Source organism: Mus musculus, chromosome 10 (assembly GCF_000001635.26).
Source record: "Mus musculus strain C57BL/6J chromosome 10, GRCm38.p6 C57BL/6J".
NCBI lineage: Eukaryota > Metazoa > Chordata > Mammalia > Rodentia > Muridae > Mus > Mus musculus.
This window is the reverse complement of record NC_000076.6, coordinates 128677170-128691070: the sequence shown is the minus strand read 5'-3', so window position 1 is coordinate 128691070 and position 13901 is coordinate 128677170. Positions and strand designations below refer to the sequence as shown.

Sequence of the window (13901 nt, the reverse complement as noted above, 5' to 3'; positions counted from 1 at the left end):
CAACTATCCAGGCAGGGCTTGTTTAAGGCCTGCTACAGAGGAGTAATGGCAATCCTATCGGAACAGTGTGAGAATAGATCCTAGTTAGGAAAGTTTCCAGTTCCAAAGCAAGCACTTAGCGGAGCTGAACTGAGACAGAAGCTCTCTCTGGTGTACACTCATATTTGTATTTTAGTACCCTCACCAAATTAAGCATTCCTGATTCTTTGAGAAGTATAGTAGAGGGACTGGGGAAATATCTCAGTGGGAAACATGCTTTTTTTTCTTTTTCTAGACCGGGCTTCTCTGTGTAGCCCTGGCTGTCCTGGAACTCTGTAGACCAGGCTGGCCTCAAACTCAGAAATCCTCCTTCCTCTGCCTTCTGAGTGCTGGGATTAAAGGTGTTCGCCACCACGCCCAGCTCCTGGAAACATGCTTTTGAAGACCTGATTTTAATCCCTAAAACCCATGTGAGGGGGAAAAAACCTGTCACCTACATGTAGTTCCAGGTCTGGCGAGGTGTAGAGACAAACAGATTATGGGGGCTCACTGTCCATCCTTCTGACCAAGCACAATTGGTCAGCCAGTGAGAGACCCTGTTTCAAAAAAATCAAATGGACGGTGCTGGAGAAACATCTCAGCATCCTCCGGTCATCATAAGCATGTTTGCACACAAACACAGTAAGATCTGGTGTGTCAGTGCCTTTAATCCCACCATTCAGGAGGCAGAGGCAGGCAAATCTTGAGTTTGAAGCCAGCCTGGTCTACAGTATGATTTCCAGGCCAGCCAAGGCTGCATAGAGAAACCTTGTCTTCAGCAGCAACAAAGTACAATAGAGCTGGATGTAGTTGGCTTACATCTATAATCCAAGCATCTGAGCAGCCAAAACAAGAGGTTCACCACAAGTATAAGTCTATCTTGTTCCCAAAAATGTTTCAAACAAAATACAGTGGAGGGAGACCAAGTGACATGTTGTATGTCTGTAATCCCAGCACATTGAAGACAAAAGCAAATGAGTAAAAGTTTGAGTTGAAGACCAACCTAGGCTACACAGCCACAGCCAAAAAAAATAAAATAAAATAAAAAATAATAATAATAAGGAAGGAAGGAAGGCAAGCAAGCATGGTGATATAAAAGGGGGCAGAGATACTACTGTCCAGCTGTCTATACTGAATGCCTGAAAGTTAACTAACTTTATGAGCCTGTTTTCTCACCTGTAAAGTAGAAATGGAGTATTTGACATATGGACTGGCTTTTTGCTGACTGACCTTACAGGGCTGACATTTGAGACTGGACAGAGTGTGGTGGCCATGTACTGGGAACTCTGTTTACTGACAGATGATAGATCTCCAGAAGTTTTCCATAGATGTAGTGTACTGAGTTGAAGCAAGTTATGGGGAATAACGAAGGACTGCAGTCTCCCTCTAGTTGGGGCTGACAGGCTAACAAACCCTTCCTGTTATTTGGACTTTGCAGTGGTGCTTGGAGAACATCCTCTTGTGTCCCTGCCCAGTGGGGTGACCTGTGGACAGACCTCAGTCCTCTCAAGTTAGCAGGTGTTTCCTAAGCTGCTCCTGTCTGTGAGGCTGCCCTTTCTTTTTGATCTTGCAGTGTAACTTTGGCTGGGCAAGAACTCAGTAGGCTAGGTTGACTGTCAACTTTTATGTTTTCAGACAAGGTCTCACTACCCTTGACTGAAAAAGAGTCCTCTCTCCAGGAAGGCTGTTTGTTCTTTAGAAGGAACAAACCATTAGCTGTGTAGAAGGAAGGTGACACCCAGCTAGCCAGCCACAGCCAAATCAACCCTCAAGGTTACAGTCAGATTGCTGTTACTTTTTTTTTTTTTTTTTTTTTTTAATTTAAGTGGATCATTTGCCCATTGTCAACTCTTAGTTGAAAAAAAAAAAATCAGCTGGGAATGCTGGTGAAGACCTGTGTCAGCACTTAGGTACCTGAGGCAGGGCAGCTTGGGCTACAGCTACAAGGCTCTATAATTTTAGTACCAAGGTTGAGGGCTCTTCTGGTCCCTGGGATGCTCTGTATTAAGTTCTAACCTAAACATCTAAAAGTGTTTTAGTAGCCCTGATAGCTATAGGCTGGCCAGAGACAGCTTCATTCCACCCCTCTGATTTCAAGATCATTACTGTTATAGAGCCCACAGTTTGAGAAACACTGCACAGTTGGTAAAGAAGCAAAATAGTTGTGATTTGCAGGAATAGTTTTCAGATTTCTTGGACAATTGTGTATGGTGTCCATATGTATAGATGTACACACATACACATGAAGGAGCCAGACTAGTTTGGAACTTACTGTGTAGACCAGCCGGGTCTCAAACTCAAGAGAGTCACCTGTGTCTGCCTCCTAATATGTGTCTCCAATATCACACCCAGCCAGAGTGTGAGTCTTTAGAACAGTAGCAGGAAGGCAGCAAGATGGCTCAGCAGGTAAGGATACTTGTCCATCTCTGGAACCCATATTGTAGGAGGAGAGAGCAAGCTCTTGCAGCTGTCTTCTGACCTCCACACACACATAAACTTAGTGGTACTGTAAGTCAGGGCTATTAGGACTGTTGGTGTAGTGTCCACAGGGCACAGTCATCTGTGAGTCCCATGATCACTGCTTCAACCCTCTGCTAATCCTTTTTACCCTCACCTTCATTCCCGTTTCTTTTTTCATATCTTGGGTGCTTTGCAGGAATATAGTAATAATTAATATATGTAAATGTTAAATATAAATATGGGGTAGCATCAAGAGACCAGAAAAAAAAAATCATAGTATGGTGCTCAGGACCTGAAATTCTATCAGATGGAGGCCAGCCTAGGCTACATATTAAGCATCAAGCCAACTATGTAGTGAGATCTTATCTAAGAAAACTAAGGGCTTGGTATTCAAAATACTTGCCTGCCTAGCTTGTGAAAATCCTCAGAACCATCCAGTCAACCAATAAATCAATCAGTAAGAGGAGGAGAAAACACACACACACACACACACACACACACACACACACCAGTTGCATACTAGTGTACCTGTGGTTGGACAGGCCAGCTAAAGTTTGCCGTGATTCAGGGGAAAACTTTGAAGATGTGTCAGGGATTTAAGACTCCTTTTCAGTCTCCATTTCAGCTCCCTTGCTAGTCATACTCTGGAAGAGCAATCTTTATTGCAGATGCAGTTCTTTGTGTGTATAGATGATTGGGAGGACTAGACAGGGTGGGCCTTAAGCTAGTGATGGATCCTCCTGCCTAGCCTCCTGAATGCTGGGATTGCAGGTACATAGCACCACACTTGCCCAGAAGCAGTTCTTGTTTTGCTCTTTACCACTCTCACTGAAGGTCAGCTGTGTAGGACCTTATCAGAAGTGTGAGTAACCTTTCAATGTGGTATAGTTAATTACCAGAGCCAAGTTTTAGAAACAAGGAAATGAGATTCTGTTCTTGTTCTAAAAAGTGATTGTGCACACCTGTAACCATAGCACTCAGAGGACGAGGCAGGGAGATCACTGTAATTTCAAGGCTAGCCTGGTCTACATGGTAAGTTCCAGGCCAGCCACTACTATTCAATGAGACGTTGTCTCAGAAAACCAGAATAAACTTGGCATAAAATCCATGTGGGCTTGCCGGTCTAGCACTTCAGTGGGAGTGGGTGAAGGCAGAAGAATCAGGAGTTCAAGTCACTCTGAGCTATCTAGACCCTGTTAAAGAAACCTTATTGAGTTTGGTGGTCCTTGCCTCTGATCCTAGCACTTGGGAAGCTGAGGCAGGAAAATTGTCACAGGTTTAAAGCCAACCTGGACTATATACCAAAATTTTTAGACCATCTCATAAAACAAAACAAAAAATGTTTTTTTAAAAAATGAAGTTTAGCCGGGCAGTGGTGGTGCACGCCTTTAATTCCAGCACTCAGGAGGCAGAGTAAGGCGGATTTCTGAGTTCAAGGCTAGCCTGGTCTACAAAGTGAATTCCAGGACAGCCAGGGCTATACAGAGAAACCCTGTGTTGAAAAACCAAAAAAAAAAAAAAAAAAAAAAAAAAATGCAGTTTCAATGGAACTGTGTCTAATTTCATCTATTTTTTTCTTTACAGGACTGTTGAGGCCTGGAAGTCCCTCCCCTTCCCCTTCCCCCTTTGCCGCTTTGTGGCATTCCCCTCCCTCTACCTTCTCCTACTTTGATAACCTGGCTATGACTAGCAGAAGTACAGCCAGGCCCAATGGGCAACCCCAGGCCAGCAAAATATGCCAGTTCAAATTGGTCCTGCTGGGAGAGTCTGCAGTGGGGAAGTCTAGCCTGGTGTTACGTTTTGTCAAAGGACAGTTCCATGAATACCAGGAAAGCACCATTGGAGGTGAGTGCTTAGTAGGAAGGTTCAACACTTAGTAGGTCTTGAAAAGAACATCTGGGACATGATTTTAGAACTGACTCTCAGGATGGGTTTTTAATCCCAGACATGAAAAATGCAGGAAGATTAGGCATTCAAGGCCATTCTTAACAATAGAGTTTGACAAGGCCAGCCTGGCCTATGTGAGGCCCTATTACAATTAAAAAGCAAAATCAGGCTGAGCATGGTGATGCACGCCTTTAATTCCAGCACTCTGGGTGTTTGAGACCAGCCTGGTCTATAGAATGAAATCCAGAACAGCCAGGGCAACAGAGAAACCCTGTTTTTAAAAAGAAAAAAAGAGAGAGAGAAAGCAGGGTGAGGCGCTTCTTTCCTAAACATGGAAACACTCTGGAAGCAAAGGCAGGGGACTGCTTCAAGTTCTCGGACAGTCCAAGGCTGACACTCAGGAACTGGAGAGATGGCTGAGAAGTTAGAAACACATACTGAACTTGTAGGGACACACACAGACACACACCCAAGTTTGGTTCTGAGCAAACCTCAGGTGGCTCACAACTACCTGTGACTCCAGCGAGGGGGAGGTTGGGGGGCAGTTTGCGAGGAGGGTGGTCTGACACATTTGGCCTACTAGCACACAATAACTTGTAATTTAAAAAATAATAATATAAATACTTAAAAAACAAATATATACATAACTAAAAAATTTTAAAAACAAATGTTCAGGCCCATTGACACAGGCCTGCTATCTTAGATACTTGGTAATTGAAGGTGTGGGGATCTTATGTGTGCAACAGAGTGAGTTCCATCAGTCTTCATTACAAACCAGATCCTGACTAAACAAAAAAGGACTAGGAATATAGTTCAGTGGGTAGAGTACTTGTTTAGTATGCAAAAGGCCTCTTGTTCAATCCCCAGTTCTATCCCCCCAGAATTGTGTTGCTGTAATGGAGCAGTGATTCATATTCAGATGAGTCCCTTGGTAATCAATCTCACACCCACCCTTACGGTGCAGCTGCTTGTCAGTGAGCACCGCTCACTTAATGCCTTGCTTAAGTCTGGGTTGGAACCTTGCTAAAGGTTTTCCTGGGGATGCTGGAGATGGCTCAGTGGTTAAGGGAGTGTGCTGTCCCTTTAGAGGACCTGAATTCCTAGTGTCCTCAGAAGGTGGGCAGCGCAGAACTACCTATAATCCCAGAAGTCAAACCACGGCATCCCACACCTCTTCTGGCTTCTGTAGGTATCTGCATTCACATGCATGCACCCATACACAGCATACAAATATATGGTAAATCTTTTCTTTTTGATAAAATTTATCATTTTACTGGAAAAAAATATGAGTCAATGAGATGGCTTACAAGTTAAGGTGCTTGCTGTACTAACCTGAAGATGTGGAAGGAGAGAGCCAGTTCCACAGAGTTGTTCTCTGACCTCCACATGTGCATCTTGGAAGTGTGTCATTCTAGTACCTGCCATCAGGTTTTAAAATCCTGTGGGGTTGGTTTGTTTGAGATGGAGACTTGAGTAGGCCAGACTGGTATAGCAAGAATGAATGTCCTTGTCTTTCTTTCTTTTCTTTTAATTATTTATTTATTTGTATGGTATGTATGTATGTATATATGTATGTGAGTACACCACAGCTGTACAGATGGTTGTGAGCCTTCATGTGGTTGATGGGAATTGAATTTTTAGGACCTCTGCTTGCTCTGGTCAGCCTCAGCTAGCTCCAGTCAACTTCACTCGCTCAGTCCCTGCTTGCTCTGGCCCATAAGTACATAAGTACACTATAGCTGACTTCAGACGCACCAGAAGAGGGCATCAGATCTCATTACCAGTGGTTGTGAGCCACCATGTGGTTGCTGGGATTTGAACTCAGGACCTTCGGAAGAGCAGTCAGTGCTCTTACCCGCAGAGCCATCTCTCCAGCCCCGGCCTTGTCTTTCTGATTCTCCTTCCTCCACCTGCCAATTGCTAGACGTACAGGTGTGTTGGGCCCTGAAAATCTAATTTTTAAAAGTTACTGTTTTTATTACTTATTTAACTTTTTATATATAATTTATATTTTTATGTGTTTTGACTGTGTGAGCATGTTGGATCCCCTGGAACTGGACTTATAGATAGTCGTAAGCCGCCTCAGGGGTATTGGGAATTGAGCCCAGGTCCTATGGTAGAGCAGCCAGTGCTCCTTACCTCTGTGCCATCTCTCTAGGCCTTATTCAACTTTTAAGAAAGATTCCTTTCTTTGTGTGTGTGTGTTTGTGTGTGTGTGTGTGTGTGTGTGTGTGTGAGAGAGAGAGAGAGAGAGAGAGAGAGAGAGAGAGAGAGTGTTTTGCCTGCATGTATGTATGTATGTGTACCATATGTGTGCCTGGTGCTTGCAGAGGACATCAGATCCCTGGATTTGGAATGATGGATGGTTGTGAGCCGCCATGTGGGGACTGGCAACTGAAACTTGGTCCTGTGTAAGAACCAGTGCTCTTGACCACTGACTCATCCTGACAGAGATCTACCTGCCTCGACCTCCCTCGTGTTGGGATTAAAGACACAACACCACCATGCCTGTCTCCTTGTAATTCTTTTTGTTTGTCTGTTTGAATGTTTTTTATGGTTATAGATTTATTATTTGGGGTATATGAATATTTTGCTCAGTTGCGTATTTGTGCACTGTTAGTGCTAGGTTAGAAGAGGATATTGGATTCCCTGGAAGATGAATTGCATGTTGTGAGCCACAGTGTAGGTGCTTGGAATCAAACTCTGACAAAACAACAAGTGCTCTTGACTGCTGAGCCAACTCTCCACTTTCTCCTCCTACTTCTTGACGTACTCTTATACTTACTGCCTCCTTTTTTTTTTTTATAAAGATAGGGTTTCTTTATGTAGCCCTGGCTGTCCTGGAACTCACTATGTAGACCAGGCTACCCTCAAACTTAAAGAGATCCGCCTACCTCTGCCTTTCTAGTGCTGGGATTAAAGGAGTGTGCCATCACCACCCAGCTTGGAGACTTTTTTTTAATTAATTAATTTATTTTAATTAGATATTTTCTTCATTTACATTTCCAATGCTATCCCAAAAGTCCCCCATACCTTCCTCCTCCCCCCCCCCCCCCAGCTCGGAGACTCTTAAGTGAATAAATGAACAAATAAATCTAAGGGTTCCTTTGGCCCAGCCTGGCTTTAAACTTGCTAAATAGTCAAGTGAGACCTTGAACTCTTGAGCCTCCTGCCTGTACTCAAACATTCAGAAGCCATCTTGCTCCTGTTTCAAAAGTTACATGAATGGAGGACACTAACCCTGTAGCTGGTGGGCCTTGGTGGCAACTGGTCTTAGGATGTGCAGAGGTAACATGAAGGGGAGTGGGATCTTCCCACCCTTTGTCCCACTTACAACTTGTTCATTTTCTCCTTCATAGCGGCCTTCCTCACCCAATCCGTGTGTTTAGATGACACAACAGTCAAGTTTGAGATCTGGGACACTGCTGGGCAGGAGCGATACCACAGTTTAGCCCCTATGTACTACAGGGGTGCCCAGGCTGCAATCGTGGTCTATGATATTACTAATCAGGTAAGTGGGCTAAGAAAACTGTTCACTGAGCTTCATAGATATTAAGTTAGGTAGGAGAGGAAAGAGTTCTTAAATAGCAAGAAAGAAGTACCAACTATGCTTCCAAGCACTAAGCCGGAGGTGCAGGTTGTCAGAGACCTATGATTTCAGGGAAGAAAGGGCACCTGAAGAGGAGAGGTGTGGGGCTGAGAAAGTGATGATTGTGGACTGGCACTCATTCCAGCACATTCTCTCTCATGTTTTCCCAGGAAACGTTTGCTCGGGCAAAGACATGGGTAAAGGAACTACAGCGGCAAGCCAGCCCTAGCATTGTTATTGCCTTGGCAGGGAACAAAGCTGACCTTGCCAACAAGCGCATGGTGGAGTATGAAGTAAGGTGGCCTACAGAATCCCTAGCACACTTGGTCTGTATGTGGGACCTCTTTTTCCCAGTCTCCTGAAATTTTCATGTGAGGCTTTCGTTGTCTCCTTCCCTAGTTGTATACCAGATTAGATACAGCAACAGTGTGACCAAATGGCAGCCAACAGATTTTAAAGGAATCAGAAGAAAGTTCCAGATTAGAGGGGTAGGGAAATAGCAGTTGTAGGGTACCAGGGTGAAAACAGGAAGCAGGAAATAGTTAGATTTGAGGTAAGGAACTATTGACATACCATAGCCCAAAGACCCCTGTCAGTTTACCCTGCTCCATGTTAAGATTCTTCACCCTGGGGTAAATTGCTTGTGTGGAAGGGGGGAGGCTTGGATTCCCAGCATCAATTAAAAAGGCGTGGTGAGGCTGCACCTGCCTGCACTCTCAGTGCTTGGGATGTCTCTGGGGCTTACTGGCCAGCTACTCTAGCTAAAACAGAGTAGCTGTTTCAAGTTCAGTGAGAGAGGTTGTCTTAAAAGGCAATAAGGTAGGGGTTAGTAAGATATCTACAGGTAAAGGTGGGGCCTAAGTTCAGTCCTTGGAGTCCAAATAAAGAAGGAAGGAGAGAACGACTTCCGTCATTGACTCTGACCTCCATAAGCATACCATGGCTTTCAGCCATGCACACACATACACATGTGTACATATATGCAAATAGTTGTTATCTGTGCCTTGGACCACCCGCTGCCTGACCCTACCTGCCCTTGGGTATTGGAAGTGAGGTGGTGTGGAATCAACAACACGGACTGAGACTTCAGCAGCACGCTCATCTGAACTGCTGCAAGCTCCTTTAATACCCTCTACTCGTGCCCCATTGGTCCCCAAAACAGCAGTTTGGCTGACATTGTTTACATAAATAATCCTTGGTCTCAAGCAGTCCTCAATTAGGTCCTCCTGCAGGAGATGCCTTTGCAGCTGTGTGGCCCCAATATTTATACAGAGGTGGCTGTGCCTGTGCCTTTCCTCCTACAAACAATAAATTGAAAAGAAAAAAAAAAGAAAACAAATAAGATGAGCAGTAGTTAAGGAAGATACCCAAAGTCAACCTCTGTCCTCTACCTGCACATCTGGATATGTGTACACACAGAGATTCCTGACATCTCTGTTGAATTTAGTGGCACGGGTTTATCTTGATGGGAATCATTACTATATTATGGGTCCAGGGCTATATATAAAGTATGTATTATATATTATATACCAGGGTCCCTATATAAAAGGTCATTAAGAGGAGAGAACATAAAATATTCTTTCATGCTAGAGTACTACTTGAGAATATAAAAGCAATGCTACTTTCATCCCTTTTAGGAGGCTCAGGCATATGCAGATGACAACAGCTTATTATTTATGGAGACTTCAGCTAAGACTGCTATGAACGTGAATGATCTCTTCCTGGCAATAGGTAAGGTCAGAGTGGTCTGAAGTCTTCTTTCTCTCCTTGTAGGTAAAGCTGTCATTAACCCAAAACCAAGGATAGGGTTTTATAAATTACTGTAGGTATGGGGCTGGAGATGTAGTACAGTTGTACAATACTTACATAGGAGATGGAAGGCCCAACACTGCCAAGAAGCAAAACAAGAAAAACTTAATCCTAAAGTTAGACATGGTTCTGCATGCTTATCATCCAGTACTTGGGAGGCCAAAACAGGAGGATTGCCATAAGTCTGAAACTAATTGCACTACATAATAAGTATTAGGCCAGTGGTTCTCAATCTTCCTAATTCTGCAACCCTTTAATATATTTCATCATGTTGTGATGGCCTCAAACCTTAAAATGATGTTGTTGCAACTTGGGCAGCAGAAGCTAATAGATCGATCGCTTGTGAGTTCGAGGCCAGCTGGGTCGTTGTAATGAATTCCTGGTCAGATAGAGAGACCCTGTCTTAGGAAAAAAGAAAGGGGGCTGGCGAGATGGCTAAGCGGGTAAGAGCACTGACTGCTCTTCTGAAGGTCCTGAGTTTAAATCCCAGCAATCACATGGTGACTCACAACCACCTGTAATAAGATCTGACTCCCTCTTCTGAAGTGTCTGAAGACAACTACTATGTACTTATGTATAATAATAAATAAATCTTTGGGCTGGAGCAAGCAGGGACTGAGCAAGCAGAGTTGACCAGAGTGAGCGGGGGTCCAACAAGAGCAAGCAAAGGCTTTAAAAATTCAATTTCTAACAACTTCATGAAGGCTCACAACCTCATCTGTACAGCTACAGTGTACCCATATACATAAAATAAATAAATAAATCTTAAAAAAAGAAAAGAAAAGAAAAGGACGAAAAATACAGCCAGGGCTAGCTATGTGTTGAAACTTGTGTCAAAACAAAAGGCAAAACCCAAACCCTTCACTCTGGCACCGTAATGCATACGCAGAATCTCACCAGTCAGGGCAGTGGGCTAACACTGAAAGATTGCAGCCTAAACTCTTTGGCAAGATTCATTGAAGCACACCTATAATCATAATACTTGGGACTTAGAGACAAGAGGATCAAGGTTGTCTTTGGCTATTTAGTAAGTTTGAGGTCAACCTGGGCTACATAAAACCTGATTTCAAAACAAACCAAAAGTGGGCCGGAGAGATGGCTCAGTGATTTAAGAGTACATACTGTTCTTGCAGAGAACCCACTTTTGTTTCCAAGTACTCACATCAGGTGGCTCACAACCACCTGCAACTCTAGCTCCAAGGGGTATGACACCTCTGACCTCTGAGGGCACCTGCATCTGTGTGCACCTAGCCACTCATACACACATGTAGTTAAAAACTACAAAAGAAACCAAAAAAAACCAAAGTGGCATAGTGGTGAACACCTGTAATCCTGCCATTCAGGAGGCGGAGTCCAGAGGATCAAGAATTTGAAGCTAATCTGGACTACAGAAAGAAACCAAAGTCAGAGGTTTAACAGTGGGTTCAGTCCCTAGCACCTCAGACAAAAAAATCTTCAGTGTAGAAACAGCTTCACTTGCTTGGTAACGTCCATCCTTGGGTGGCAGCTTTAGCTCTCTGTGTTCAGTGAGGTTTGCAAAAACTTGGGCCCTCTTCAAATCATTGTTTTAATCTCTCTTATCCCCTCTCAATAGTCGTCTTGTTTGGGGTGGGAAGTGTATATGAGTAAAATCTACCATACTTTGTTCTGTTTTATTTTTAGCAAAGAAGTTGCCAAAGAGCGAACCCCAGAATCTGGGGGGTGCGGCAGGCCGAAGTCGGGGTGTGGATCTTCATGAGCAGTCCCAGCAGAACAAGAGCCAGTGTTGTAGCAACTGAGGGGTGGCTCGAAGCAAATATGTATGGAGTTAGCACGAGAGCTAAGAAATAACCTCCATCCCCACCCCTCAGCACACAGTCCCTACGGTAACAGCACACTGAGCCCTGGCTCCCAAGGGCTGCCTCCTGACAGCTCCGTCATGGCACTTTTTAATGCTTCAGCAACCAACACCAGGCAGCTGTTGCCACTACTATGCCCTACCTGGGGCTTGGGGTCACATCTCCCCAGGACCTTCCTTCCAAAACAAACTTCTTCACTTCGTGTTCTAGGTGCAAGACAGTGACCTTCTCATTGTCCCCCACCCCCGTGTTTTTCCAGTGTTTCAGAGAAGACTTCTGTCTCCTGCCTCACATCCCACCTTTCATCATTACTCCCTCTTCTTGATCCTGTTTCTCCTCTTTACAAGATGATGAAGGGTAATCCCAGGGACTGAGAAGGGAGGGATATACTTTTAGTTACATTAAAGACCTTGTGGGGAGAGTAAGGCTCGCAGCAGGAGGGAGTGAGGAAACATTGCTTTCCCATTTTATTTATCTGGTAAGAGTTTCTTGTCTATGAAACACTGCGGCACCAATGAGTAGGACTTGTGGAGGGCGTTCCTAGGTAGGAGTGAGAACAGGGAGTCAAGCTCGCAGGCACTGAATGGGAGTTTATTAGTAGGACAAAGGTTGAGGTGCAGTGTCATCCGTGGCTCTGGAACTTGCCCCGAGGCTGGTTTCCCTTTTGTCCCCATCCACTCACCCCACTCGAGTGTGGGGATTGGACCTCAGAGTGCTCCAAAGAATCTTCACTGGTTGCCTGCACCTTTAGCTCTGCTGTGATCTAATTGGAGGAGGTACTCTGATACCGTCCTCTGAGGCCTATGTATACATAGGCATTTCCCCTACCCTGGCCTTGAGATGGCCTTAACCCCAGACACCATGCCCCTGCAGTTTGCACTTTAATTGATGGTAGTTCAGTCAAGATACAGGTTTTTTTGTGTGTGGGGGGGGGGGGGTTGATTGATTTACCTATCCTTCAACCGTTTTAATTAAATGGAATCTACAATGAATGAGGTTTGGCCCTATAGAAGACAGTAGCAGTGGCAGCTACTCACACCCAGTCTCCACTGCTAGCTTCCTGACTGATTCATACCTCTATTCTTGGGTATAGGTTTGTCTGAGCAACTGGGGAGTGGCCTCAGAATAGCATGGGCCATGGTAGTGGAGTAAAGAAAGGTCAGGCAAAAGGAGTGTTCTATCTTCCCAGGGTTCACATTCAGTTTGCTATGTCTTACCATGTCTTTTCTACTTCCCTGTAAATACGTATAAGTCTTTATTCTCTGTACAGTCTGCTCTGCCTCCTGGCTCCCATTAGCCTTCTTTTCTTCTCCTTTTGTTAATATCTTGGGTTTAGTTCCTCCTTCATTCCCCCACTTACTCTTACTTAATCCGTGTACCACTAGGGGCTCCTACCACAAAGGCTGCTTGTCCAATGACAGGGCAGCTAGAACTGAAGGTGCCTCACAACTGCCTTGTATCATCAGAGGGCTTTGGTCCTTCCTAAGTCTCTGGCCTCTCTACGTCCTATATTAGGTGTTTGAGGGTGTCTGTGGGAAGCCATCAAAGCAAGAGGAAACTTGGTATTTTAGCCAGAGTTTGGGAGAAACATGCAGAAGAAAGGAAAAGACCACGGTAACCTCGAGTTGAGCCTTTCTGCCCCTTGGGCTCAGAGACTGACTTGTGTTCCAGAGCAGCTGAGGAATCCATGAGGCCAAGATTCTCAAGGACCCAACTTAGGTTCCTCCACTTAGGACTCAATTCTCTTCCTTTTCCAGGGGCAGCCTTAGTTCTCATGGCCCTGAAACATATATTTACTTTCCTAGAACCTGTTCATCTGCAAAATATCCAGGCACATCCTTTTTACAAGTGGAGACTCGAGGGAAGCTCTCCAAGTCTCTTAGAAACTTAATTCCTTCTCTGCAAAAGTGAAGATGTTTTATTGCCTTGGGGCTGGGAAACCATTTCCCTAGGCTTTCCCTCCCTCCCTCCTTCCCTCCCTCCCCCCCTCTCTTAGGAACAGTATTGGCCTTAGTTCCTGGCCTACCTGCTGCCTTCCCTCTCCTCCTGCCAGCTCTCCTGCCTTCGCTGGAGCTCTGTTGGGCTTGAGGGGTTTTGTTCTCTCCCTCCCCTCCCCCGTTACCTTTTTTCTTTTGATCAGTTTTTAGGGGGAGGGCTCAACATTTTTGCCTTTATATTTCTTTCCTAAGGAAGCATTTGCCTTTCTTTCACTCTCCTAACATAACAATCGTGGTAACAGAATGCAACTGCTGATTTATCGATGTATTTAATGTAAGTAAAAAAGGAAAAAAGAAAGTGCA

General features: G+C 44.6%; 1 protein-coding gene across 2 annotated transcripts in view; it reads left to right on the top strand.

The window, feature by feature from the left end:
• The window catches only part of Rab5b (RAB5B, member RAS oncogene family), a 19115-nt gene extending 5214 nt beyond the window's left edge, over nt 1-13901 (top strand). Inside the window, exons 2-6 of one of the 2 annotated variants that reach the window (XM_006513384.4) lie at nt 4063-4323; nt 7725-7876; nt 8125-8247; nt 9592-9685; nt 11426-13901. In XM_006513384.4, the coding sequence (XP_006513447.1) occupies nt 4161-4323; nt 7725-7876; nt 8125-8247; nt 9592-9685; nt 11426-11541 (648 nt within the window). In that variant the 5' untranslated portion in view covers nt 4063-4160 and the 3' untranslated portion in view covers nt 11542-13901. The remainder of the gene's footprint in view (nt 1-4062; nt 4324-7724; nt 7877-8124; nt 8248-9591; nt 9686-11425) is intronic. The other variant, NM_177411.4, reaches the window with a different exon arrangement.